The sequence below is a fragment of the Bufo gargarizans genome, chromosome 9 (genome assembly GCF_014858855.1).
Source record: "Bufo gargarizans isolate SCDJY-AF-19 chromosome 9, ASM1485885v1, whole genome shotgun sequence".
Lineage (NCBI taxonomy): Eukaryota > Metazoa > Chordata > Amphibia > Anura > Bufonidae > Bufo > Bufo gargarizans.
In genome coordinates this window covers 197204178-197216342 of record NC_058088.1, presented here as the reverse complement: position 1 = coordinate 197216342, position 12165 = coordinate 197204178, and the positions used below count along the sequence as shown (strand labels likewise).

The 12165-nt window shown below is 45.2% G+C and overlaps 1 protein-coding gene across 2 annotated transcripts in view; it reads left to right on the top strand.

Annotated features, from left to right (window-relative positions):
- The window catches only part of COL5A1 (collagen type V alpha 1 chain), a 145755-nt gene that overhangs the window by 70553 nt on the left and 63037 nt on the right, over positions 1-12165 (top strand). For both annotated transcript variants that reach the window (XM_044305252.1, XM_044305251.1), the window contains exons 5-11: positions 3774-3905; positions 4369-4509; positions 5096-5362; positions 5601-5750; positions 6329-6388; positions 8392-8433; positions 8519-8581. In XM_044305252.1, the coding sequence (XP_044161187.1) occupies positions 3774-3905; positions 4369-4509; positions 5096-5362; positions 5601-5750; positions 6329-6388; positions 8392-8433; positions 8519-8581 (855 nt within the window). The remainder of the gene's footprint in view (positions 1-3773; positions 3906-4368; positions 4510-5095; positions 5363-5600; positions 5751-6328; positions 6389-8391; positions 8434-8518; positions 8582-12165) is intronic.

Below are 12165 nucleotides of genomic sequence, written 5' to 3'. Positions count from 1 at the left end.
ACAGCTTGAATGAATAGCATTCCTTATAAATGCGTGTTCAGAGACGCTTCCGGACATTCGCTTATACATTGAAATCTGAAACTTTCCCAGAACATTTTTTCTGCTGCATGTTTTCCCCAAAAATCAACAGATTCTAATCTTTCTGTAATAATGGCAAATGTTCCACGGCTCCGACGTCCTTGTGATGCAGCTCAAAAAGCTCAGCTTATCACACGTGATAGATACAGTGGCTCAAGAGACTGTATCACACACTTCTAGATACAGCGGCTCAGCAGACAGTATCACACATGATGAGATTGGATACACAGCTCAGCAGACAGTATCACACATGATGAGATTGGATACACAGCTCAGCAGACAGTATCACACATGATGAGATTGGATACACAGCTCAGCAGACAGTATCACACATGATGAGATTGGATACAGCGGCTCAGCAGACAGTATCACACACGATGGGATTGGATACACAGCTCAGGAGACAGTATCACACATGATGAGATTGGATACAGCGGCTCAGCAAAAAGTATCACACATGATGAGATTGGATACAGTGGCTCAGGAGACAGTATCACACATGATGAGATTGGATACAGCGGCTTAGCAGACAGTATCACACATGATGAGATTGGATACAGCAGCTCAGCAACCAGTATCATACATGATGATATTGGATACACAGCTCAGCAGACAGTATCACACATGATGAGATTGGGTACAGCGGCTCAGCAGACAGTATCACACACGATGGGATTGGATACAGAGGCTCAACAACCAGTATCACACATGATGAGATTGGATGCAGCAGCTTAGCAGACAGTATCACACATGATGAGATTGGATACAGCAGCTTAGCAGACAGTATCACACATGATGAGATTGGATACAGCGGCTTAGCAGACAGTATCACACATGATGAGATTGGATACAGGGGCTTAGCAGACAGTATCACACATGATGAGATTGGATACAGCGGCTCAGCAGAAAGTATCACACATGATGAGATTGGATACACAGCTCAGGAGACAGTATCACACATGATGAGATTGGATACAGCGGCTCAGCAAAAAGTATCACACATGATGAGATTGGATACAGTGGCTCAGGAGACAGTATCACACATGATGAGATTGGATACAGCGGCTTAGCAGACAGTATCACACATGATGAGATTGGATACAGCAGCTCAGCAACCAGTATCACACATGATGATATTGGATACAGCGGCTCAGCAGCCAGTATCACACATGATGAGATTGGATACAGCGGCTCAGCATACAGTATCACACATGATGATGAGATTGGATACAGCGGCTCAGCAGCCAGTATCACACATGATGAGATTGGATACAGCGGCTCAGCAGCCAGTATCACACATGATGAGATTGGATACAGTGGCTCAGCAGACAGTATCACACATGATGATGAGATTGGATACAGCGGCTTAGCAGACAGTATCACACATGATGAGATTGGGTACAGTATCACATGCAATAAGGTTAGATACAAAAGCTCAAGCTTAGTTTCCTGGGGATTATTTTTTATACAATCCAGTACCGATACATGATGGGGGCTGTAGTGCTGTGTCGTTCTCATCTAGATGGAATCCTCCTGTGGGCTGATAATCACGGGCCTGACCATATTATCTGCTGGTGACGACATCTATTACAAATCACCAGTGTAAGCAGAGTAACCGCAGAGGGAAGAGGATTCCCGTCCGATTCCTCCTGCCACCTCTTGTGTCTCCACCTTGGATGGACGTGAACATTAGTCCTAACACTTCTGCCTAGAAAAGCTGAACGTGACAAAACCAAAAGTGACAAGCTGCAAAATGTATCTTTAAAGATCACTGCTTAATGTCAGTGAATGTAAATATAACCTACAACCAGGGGTTAAAAAATGAGCTTGTAACAATCCATTAGTCTATGGGGAGAGATTCTGGCTTTTAGGCCATGTACACACAGGCAAGACCTATGTCAGGATCTGGTGTAGAATCTTTCAGAAATCGGAGGCCAGCCCTCAGAGTGTTTGTCATGCCATGGATCCTTAATGGGGCTAATCTGTGTGCGCCTCCCCACCGCCACTTTCTGGATGGCTATTACATGGACTCCATGTCAAGAAGCGACTGTCACCTCTTTACATGGATTTCAAATCCACACATAAAGACAATGGGACACAGATTGGCTGCAGTATTCCGTGTGAACTTCAGTGTGTTTAGTTGGCGGAGGGTTGTCCCGTATCCACCCTCACAAACCGGGCTGGGTGTCCCCCTCCGTCATGATGCATTTAGTAGGATTCTAAGAGAGGTCACAGTATTGGAGGCCACTGTCAGGGTTCGCTAACTTTCTCCCTACCGGCTACGGGGCGGCCGTCTCCCAGCTGGCTGCATTTCCAGGCCAGTTGTGTCAGCTCTGACCGGGCGCTGGAAAGCAGGATTCCTAGTGGAAAGAATTCATTTTCCTCCAGAGCGGCTGCTCCGTGTCACACTGGGATCTGATCAGCTTCAGACTGTGATTCATTCCTGGGCTCCCAGCCTAATTCTCAGTCTCATTCTGTTTAATCAACAATTGGGAGAGTCCTTCAAGGCGCTTGGCTCTGCCTCTCCCCCGGCGCTGGCTTAAAACTCTACTTTTCTCTTTTCCTTCGCCGACCACTGATATATGGATAAGAACAGAACCGTTCAATATGGAATAAGTCAGTGTATTGCTGTGGACAGGGGTGCACCTAGCCTTTCTGCTGCCTGAGGCGAAAACTGAAACGCAGCACCCCCCCTTCCCCAATGCCAAGTTCTTAATTGAACCCCTTCCCTTCAGCCCATGGCCCTTCAGCTGCCCCCCTCTTGCCCCTACCTGGTGCTGCCTGAAGCGATCGCCTCACCTGGCCTCATTGGTGGTGCACCCCTCGCTGTGGAGGCGGCATGGGGTTGTGCTCTCCATTCTCTCCCCTCGGCTTCTTACCTTACTCTGTTTGCTTCTTCTCTTTTATCCTCTTCTTTTCCTCTTGTTTCTTCATGTAACGCTTCTGTCCTGTGATGTATAGTCTGAGACAAGTGATTGACCCAGGAAAACATGGCTGCTTTTTTTGCAAAGAGTGCACCACCCCTGTCCATGGGCTGTGTATGACATTGGAGGTCAGGCTCTTTCCCAGTTGTGGCGCAGTTTCTGGATAAATGCAGCTATGTTTTTGGAACGGGACTGTTTTGTCACAGGGCCTTTTCTCTAGGTGTTCCTTTGCTATATTTCTTCAGAAATATGTGCATTATAAAACTGCACAGAATATAACTTGGAGAAGGTTGCAGTAAGGAGAGAGCAGGCCTTTGGTCGCACTTGTATAACAGTGACCTAAACCACTGATATCAGCTTTAGGCCTCATGCACACGAGCTCGGATGCGGACCCATACACTTCAATGGGGACGCAAATGATGCGGACAGCACTCTGTGTGCTGTCCGCATCCGTTGCTCCGTTCCGTGGCCCCGCTAAAAAAATATAACATGTCCTATTCTTGCCTGCGCTTTGCGGACAAGAATAGGCATTTATATTGAAGGCTGTCCGTGCCGTTCCGCAAATTGCGGACCCCAAAACACACCACGGTCGTGTGGATGAGGCCTTAATGACATCTGCTCCCATCAGTTCTGGCTGTGGGATCCCGGTGGGTCGGCGTGTACAGCGTTCACTTTGATTGCAGCTGTTGATGTATTGATCATCTCAATAGTTTTTTCCATTGATGTTGTGAATCCGTCACGTCTTGCTCATTGAGTTTTCTTCTCTTTCAGGGAGATATTCAGCAGCTCTTAATCGTTTCGGATCATCGCGCTGCATTCGATTATTGTGAACACTACAGTCCTGACTGTGACACTGCGGCTCCTGACACCCCCCAATCTCAGGATCCCAACCAAGATGAATATGTAAGTGCTCAGAAGAATGAATGCAATGTTTTATTTATAAAGCGCTTAGGATATAGAGAAAGAGACTTCTATCTTATGTGATTGAATGTTACAGAAGCTTAAAGGGGTCTTCCAACCTGCAAACATTATCACCTATTGGATTAAGGCTAGATCAGCCATGTTTGTCAGTGCCGTAGATTGTATATGGTGTCAGGGTCCATGCTCGGTGACAGCCCATTCAACTCCTCCGAGCCTCTGGCCAGCAATTGGAACCCCACGATCTAACATTTATCACCTATCCAGCGGACAGCCCCTGTAAGCCCAGTATCTACATATGCTTGGTCAGGACTCGCATCCACAGCACATATAGCCTTTCTAAATGCGAGAATCAGTGCCTTTCTTTAACCTCTGGATCGTCTCTGTCTGCAGTGGGAGCTCGGGTTTCTTTGCTCTTCCTTTCAGTTGTTTTTATACATTTGTCTAGTACCCAGAAGCTGCAGAAGGGGATGAAGGCTACTATTATGAATACCCATATTATGAAGATGAAGATAAAGCCGCTACCGTCAAGCCTACCCAAGCACCAGCAGGCGAGGAAGTCGTGCGACCACAACCAGACTTTGAAGAGGTAAAGCGATTGCCATTTTTACATGACATTTCTATCTTATTGCTTCGACGTAATCTTGTATTTAGTATTGGTGACCCCCTCCCCCACCTTGAACTTACATGTACGTGAAATTTTCCCAGTAAGAAATAAAGGATTGTAGGAAGTTTCTGGCACTTCATGGGGTTCACCGGAATATAGTAGTGAAATCTAGCCGATGAAAGTAGCATTGGTATGTAACGTTTAGCCAACAAGTTTCAGATTGGCGGGGCCCTCTTGTAGTAAGAACCCATCATTTTGTCACATCCCGGACCCTCTGAGGGTCAACCAGACAAGTCTCAGCTTTTGGGTCCGCCTGTCATTGCCTCAGATCTTTCTGTACAAGATTGTACAGATTGTGCATTGTGGTAATGCAGGCTGTGCTGTGTTATCTGCGTATTGCAGCGCATTTCTTACAGGATACACAACGAGATGGGATCACTCTGCACAGAAGAAGTAATGGGTTTCATGAAGATTCTGCTTTCATTGCATCTTATCCAAGTATTGAGATGTTATCAAGCTTTTCAGTATGTCAAGTATCTTACCTGTTGCATTTGTTTTTGTCTTTCAGGAAGAGATTCTGGCACCTACTGAAGCCCCCGCTATTGTGGTTACCGAAGCTGCAATTGTAGAAACCAATGTGGATAGCAAAGTGGTGGACCCCACAGCCGATTATTATAACTATGCCGGGCCGGACTACTACACCCAACAACCCGACGAAGAAACCATCTATTCTGAAGGGGAGATGACCGATGAAAGAGAGACCATAGATGAAGCCTACGTTGATAAACCTGTTGAGGTTGTCACCAGCATTGTGACTGTGGTCAGCAACTCAAGTGTAAGTAATACGTGCTCACTAGTGACACACAGCGTCTATGCAGCCCTAGGTGTCTCAAACTAGCTCTGCGTAGGCTGATCCTGCAGTCGTATGTTCTTTTCTTCCATTTGCCCCCTCTACAGTCTGTATGTGGGTAATAACAAGGGGCAAAGGGAATAGAGTAATGCGCTGGAGAAAAAACAAGCAAACGGCTAATAGGATGTTCTTATGACTGATATGTGGTGTCCTCCAATTCCAGGGAACCTCGGGCAGTCACGGAGGCTCCACTGATGAAGGGTTCACGGAGGAGGTGATAGACAACTATGAGGGCATTTATGACTACAAAGATATTGATCTAACTGAAACTGATATAAAGGGATCTGCTGCAAATGTCGATGGTGACTTCGAGGTATTCATCTATTTGAAATCATTCTGTCTTGTTAATTTCTGTCTGCAGATAACTTATTGAAGCCATTTGCATTTTATTGCTGTTTAAATAGAAAAAAAGCTTCTTGGAAACGATGGAAATCATGACTTTAGGCGGCTCGCAACCCTCTGTTTCAATAAAGGAACAGTTATCGTCCTATTATTACACAACATAGTGCAGAGATATGAAAGCCCTGATCTGTCCCTATAGAGGATGTGATGCTGGTAGTCCCCTCATTTATTGTGCCCTCATGATCCCCTCCTCTGCCTGTCTTTACCAAGCGATCTTTATTCATTGCATTCACATTTTGGAACTATAACAGCACCCTCTGCAGGTTAGAAGAAGTCACTGCACATTATTAAACTCCACTATTGGTGCAACGATCAAGTGTTGTTACATCACTGTTACCAGTATCCGGTGTCGTCATTCCAAGACCGACTAGATCTATATGACAGAATCACAAATGTTTATACAGATATATATCCGTCGTGCACAGATATAAGTGACTGATGCTATAATTGTTTTGCTGACTTTATATCACTGTTACTTGCCTTTACCAGTTGGTAGGAGGTGCAAGAGGCGAGAAGGGACAAAAGGGAGAGCCAGCCATTATTGAACCAGTAAGTTCCTGCCCCCGAGCGGCGTCATTCTTGTGTTCTCTGTAAATTGTAAACTTGCAGCATCTGCTGTCGGCAATGAAGTGTCTCTATCATTCTAAGGGCTCGTGCACACGATCGTATTTTATTTTCGTGTCTGTTCCAGTTGTTTTTTTTGTGGACCATATGCGTAACTATTCATTTCAATGGGTCCGCAAAAAAAACTGAAGTTTAACCGTGTGTATTCAGTTTTCGTACGTCCGTATTTCTGTTCCTCAAAAAAATAGAACATGTGCTATTATTGTCCACATTACGGACAAGTATAGTACTGTTCTATTAGGGGCCAGCTGCTCCATTCTTCAACATACGGAATGCACACGGATGTCATCCGTATTTTTTGCGGACCGTAAAATACATACGGTTGTGTGCATGAGCCCTAAGACTGTAGTGATGTCATTGTTTTCTGAACAGAACGGTCACATTCCTATGAAACGAAGATGTATTTTATATTTTTATTTTTCAAAAACATTCATTTTTTTCACACAAAGGTGTCCCCCTAATGCATGTTTGGCTTTTTCAAATTTGGACATTATGAATACGGGGCTGAACAGCCGGTCTGACGTCATCTCTCCCTCGTCAGAGCATTTACACTTTGACGCCACTATATGTTTGCCTTTGACCTCATTTACCAAAAGGAAGCCAAAAAGAGCAGCCTTTCAGGCCTCGTGCACATAACACTGTTTCGTGGTCCGCAGATCCGCAAAACATTTTTAAACTCCTGTAGAAATGTCCTATCCTTGTCCACAAAACAGACAAGAAGAGGTTATGTGCTATCTTCTTTGTGGGCCGGCGGTGTGCTGTAATTCCATACAGAGAAGTGCAGTACTTTGTTACATGGCAGCCGATAGGTGCTATATGCCTGTACAGCTCATACATCCTCCCGACGTATACCTTTGTCATATTGTGAATACTCCCTCAGGGTGGTGGTGGGTTACGGCCCCTTCCCCATTGCTGTAGGTAATGCAAACATTTGCCTCCCATCTACATGTCAACAGTTTTCCCAGATGTCCTGAAATACAAACAGCAGAATAAATATTGTCCGGGGCCCCAGATGTTTCCATTGTGAACTGGCGACTGTCCCCGCACTATGGGGGCCACACTACATCTCAGCCTTCTGTTCATTCCCACTATTCAGCCAGTACCAGGCAAGGGCTGTGGAGCTCTATAGTAGATGTATGCGGTATATAGTCGATCTAGTGGTATAAGCCCCAGCACTGCGCCATGACACCTCTCCTCCTCTCTGAAAGGCTTAACAGCTGTCTGGGAGGTTGAGTATTTTCCCAGTGACAGATCTGTTGGTGGTTGTAGTTGTGGGGGGAGGGGGTGACTTTTGTGTTAAACACTCAGCACATGTTTGTCCTGCCACCCAAGGAGGGAATGAGACCCAAACAAACCCCCGGATTATTTCATGCACTATAAATAGTATAGGGAAGAAGAGACCTCTGCAGCTGTTACCTGGGCTCATTACTAGTCAATGGGCAGTGATTGTCCTGAAAGGAATTTTCTGGTTTTAGGCAAATAATGTCTTAATCATCGTACAATGAAGTGTTCTGCAACTTGTACTGGATGAGATGCATGGTTTTAGCCACTGTCAGCAAGCAGAGATTTTAGCATGGAAGTTTTCTGCGTGGCACAGCACAAAGCTTGTCATTCCCGGCCATGCTGAAGTGACGGGTTTATTACTGTACTATAGGAAGGGAAGAAGACCTCCATCCGTATACCAGTCATTATCTGCCCCCAATGCTAACCGAACACCTTAAGAGGTAGTATTGGTAATTATCTCACCCTTTGCAAACTGCTCATAGCAAAATGTTACCTTTTTCTGGGAAATGTTTCTTTTTATATTCTTCAAAAGGCAATGGTCAGGAAGCCATGCTATAGCTGTCTGCATGCCACAGGGCTCGATTAGAATTGGTCATTCTGGTCGATGACAAGAATGTGAGCCTCATGTCTGTTTCTCCTTGCAGGGAATGCTGATCGAAGGTCCCCCTGGTCCAGAAGGGCCTGCGGTAAGTCACTTTATTCTCACATGTGTTTATATTGAAGGGGTTGTCCATACTGCTGCTGTCACATCATTATCTGTCTCTTATTCAGGGTTATCCTGGGCCTCCTGGTACATCCGGTCCCTCTGGTCCTTCTGGTGACCCCGGTGAAAGGGTAAGAGCTGAACGTGTCTGTCATGTGGACGTTATAACAAATGGCAATAATCATCTTAAGGATCATGCACATGCCTCTGTCCTGCACCATATTATGTACTTAATGTCGCCTTGAGGCAATGCCTTTAAAAACCTCCATTAGAAAAAAAAAAACACACCAAGTTGGGTCCGCAGCAGAAAATATGCGCCTCTGGCTAAAATGTGCGCAAAATTGTGCGGATTTCTGTGCAGAAACACTGCGGGTTTGTTACATATTGTGAAATAAATTGCCATAATGCAGATTTAATAAAATCCACACTGCAATTCAAGTTCTGTGTGGGTTCTGGACACTCTCCGCGTCACATGGATGAGATGTTTTGGTACTGTAAATGCTGCAGAAAATCTGTTCCAGAAATCCTGCCCTGTTTACAGCAAGTGTGGCTGTGTCCTAATACCGTATACCAAGAGGTAACGTATGACCCCATAGACTTCTATGGGTGCTGCATTATGCCTCTGACAACTGAGATTCTGCATTATGGCTCTGACAACTGATAGCTGGTAAGGATCAACCCCATGGCTCATTGACGCGGCATTTGCACTTCTCGGCAGATCCGAGATCTGTTTTCATGCCGCGGTCTATTACACAGTGATGACATATCATGCTCTGTCAGTAGGGCAGGAAAGCACATCAGTCTTCTGGAGCCCGGTCCATCTGCCCATTCCACCAGGGACAAATGGCGGTCATGTCAAAAGGCATCGTTTGTTATTCCTCATCCATTATGACTGGTGCATACGGATTTAATTAAGAAGAGGAATTGTTTGCAGGGTGTGCCGCATACAGTGTAAGCCAGCGTCCAGACAAGGGCGGGAGCAATGGCGAATGAGGGGACAAGAATCCCATAAATTAACCCTTTCCTGCCTGGAATGACACTTTTCTTGGAGTTACATCTGTACCTAGGTGTCTTCAGTGAAAACCAACAAATATTCCCAAAGTATCTCCGTGTCCTAAGCGAACAGATGTAAAACAAGAAACACTTTAGAAATGTAGCTTTGGCAGCAAAGAGATCATGCAACGTAGAAACATACAGCAGATGTCACTGGGGACGATGGGCGTGGGAGTGCGGGTGTGGAATGCAAGTGAAGTTTAACATTTCATTGTGCCGCCTAGTGGACAAAGTGTGGTAATGCATTCATGTGTTTTGTACTGTGGGCTCTAACCATCAAATAGACAGGGACCCATTAGAGGGTTTTGTTGACCTGGTCACAAGAATTGTGCATTTGGCGAGTACTTTGTGACCTGTGTCCGGAAAACAGATGCATCAGAATAGTTTATTGTCCTTTATTGTCATTCTTCCCAGTCTATGATCAGCGTAAAAGTCTCTGTAATTGTTAATTGTTTTTTCAGCATGTCGGTGCATTGTGTGCCGAGTAAAATGATCTTCCCTGACTGATTAGAGCCCGTTCATGCATTAAACATAAGGCGCAATTGTGACTGCATCTGGCCCTGAAATCAGGTTTATACAGGGTTTATACCGCAGCCGCTCTGTTACAGTACATTGCTCCGCAGATTATGTAGCATTCAACAGGAAATGCTGCTTATAACATTACATTAAGTTTATCTTCTCTGCCAGGTACGACTTCACCTCATTACTCCGCTCGTCACATTGTACAGCGATAATAACAGTAATGATCAGACGGTGAGACAGTCGCCGCGCCACCACTCACTGATGATAGGGAAAACCTGTTACATTCTACATATCTCAATTAGGCCTCTTGCACATGATCGTATGTATTTTGCGATCCGCAAAAAAATGCGGTTGACATCCGTCTGCATTCCATATTTTGCGGAACGGAACAGCTGTCCCCTAATAGAACAGTCCAGTCCTGGCGAAATGGAAATAGGAGTAACTTCCGTTTTTTTTTCTTGTGGATCCATTGAAATAAATAGTTCCGTATACGGTCTGCAAAAAAAAAAAAACAGAACAGAAACAGAATGAAAATGCGTTCCTGTGCAAGAGGCCATAGGTCCAAATAAAGAGGGACTCATGGGAGTATCAAGATGGTGTCCTTCTAGGCTAGGTTTAGATGTGGCTGAATTGATGGGAACATGCTCTGTAATATTTGAGGGGGGTCGTCAGATCCACAGCATGCTTGTTATGCTGCAGGATTGCATCCTTTGCAGTATTTTTAATTTTTTTACTTCGTTTAACCCCTTTAAGACCATTTATATTTTTTTCTCCCCACATCCCAAGAGCCATACCTTTTTTTCATTTTCCGTTCACATAGCCACGTAAGGGCTTTTTTTTTGGGGGGGGAAAAGTTGTATTTTTTAATAGCATCATATATAGCATCACAATTTATAATATCTTGTATAGGAAAATGGGAAAAAATTATTTGTAGGGTGAAATTGGAAAAAAAATTATTAGCCAAGGTTTCATGGGTTTTGACATTACGACGTTCACTGTGCGCTAAAAATGACTTCCTTATTCTGCGGGTCTATACGATCATGGTGATACCAAATTTGTATAGTTTCGGCAGACATGTATGTGATAATGCATAAAGAGGTTAAAGTCCTTCTCTATATCCTGAATGTGCGATGTGATCTGAAGGAGGAGCCTGTCCAGCTCTGAACCGCGTTATCTAAAGCCTCCTAATAAACGTATACTTACCTTGTGAAGAGCAGCGCGCGGACCTTGTTCCTTCTCTCATCTGCTGTGCTGTATGGTCGACCCGCCTGGGATCAGATTGGAAGAAGTAAAGCCTGCTGCAGATTAAAGTCCACAACATACTCAATATATTGTGGAAATGCAGCCAATTTTACCGCAGATATCACCCCTTCGTGTACGGGGATGAAATCTGCAGCAAATCATGCCACTCGTGGGCTCATCCACATTGTGTTGGTTCATGGCGGTATTCCCAGCAACGGTATAGTACTTCTTCATGCCTTATAGAAGAGAAAGCCCTCATGAACCTCAGGTGCTTCTGTCCTCAAATATTTGGGCAAATAGAAATTCCTTTGGGGACGAGACTGGGGACAGCGAGGAGATTATAGTGAAGCAGCTGGGCCTGAGCTTCCTGAAATCCATGTGGCACTTCTGTCCGGAGGGTATATAACATGTACAGTGCCCTGTCTCAGATCCGATATGCCGCTGGCGCCGACCTAACAGAACACATTGCGGCTTCTGCATTACAACAGGGGCAGCTGCCTGGATCTGTATTGCAGAGACCCTGCTGCGCTGTCTTTATAATGCTGCAGCCACCACAATGTGTGAAGTGAGGCCGGACACTGGGGGCCCAGTGCAGAGTCTTCCCAGTGGGTTACACTGCCACTCCACCTCTGGTAACCACAGTCCCAAAAATACAGGGAAGCAGCCACGTGCAAACTGGATCTCTTCAAATGTGAGCAGCAGTCCAGTCAACATCCATGTTCTGAGGTGCAAAATGCAGATGTGCCCAGCACTACCTGAGATTGATTCTTCCTGTCCAAAGGTACCATAACAGCTACAGAACAAGCCTGCAACACAATGAAGGACCAGAGATTGCATGATCGGAGAAACACCCACAGTGTATGAGGGCTCTGCATTTACTTGCATCTCATGGCTCAAG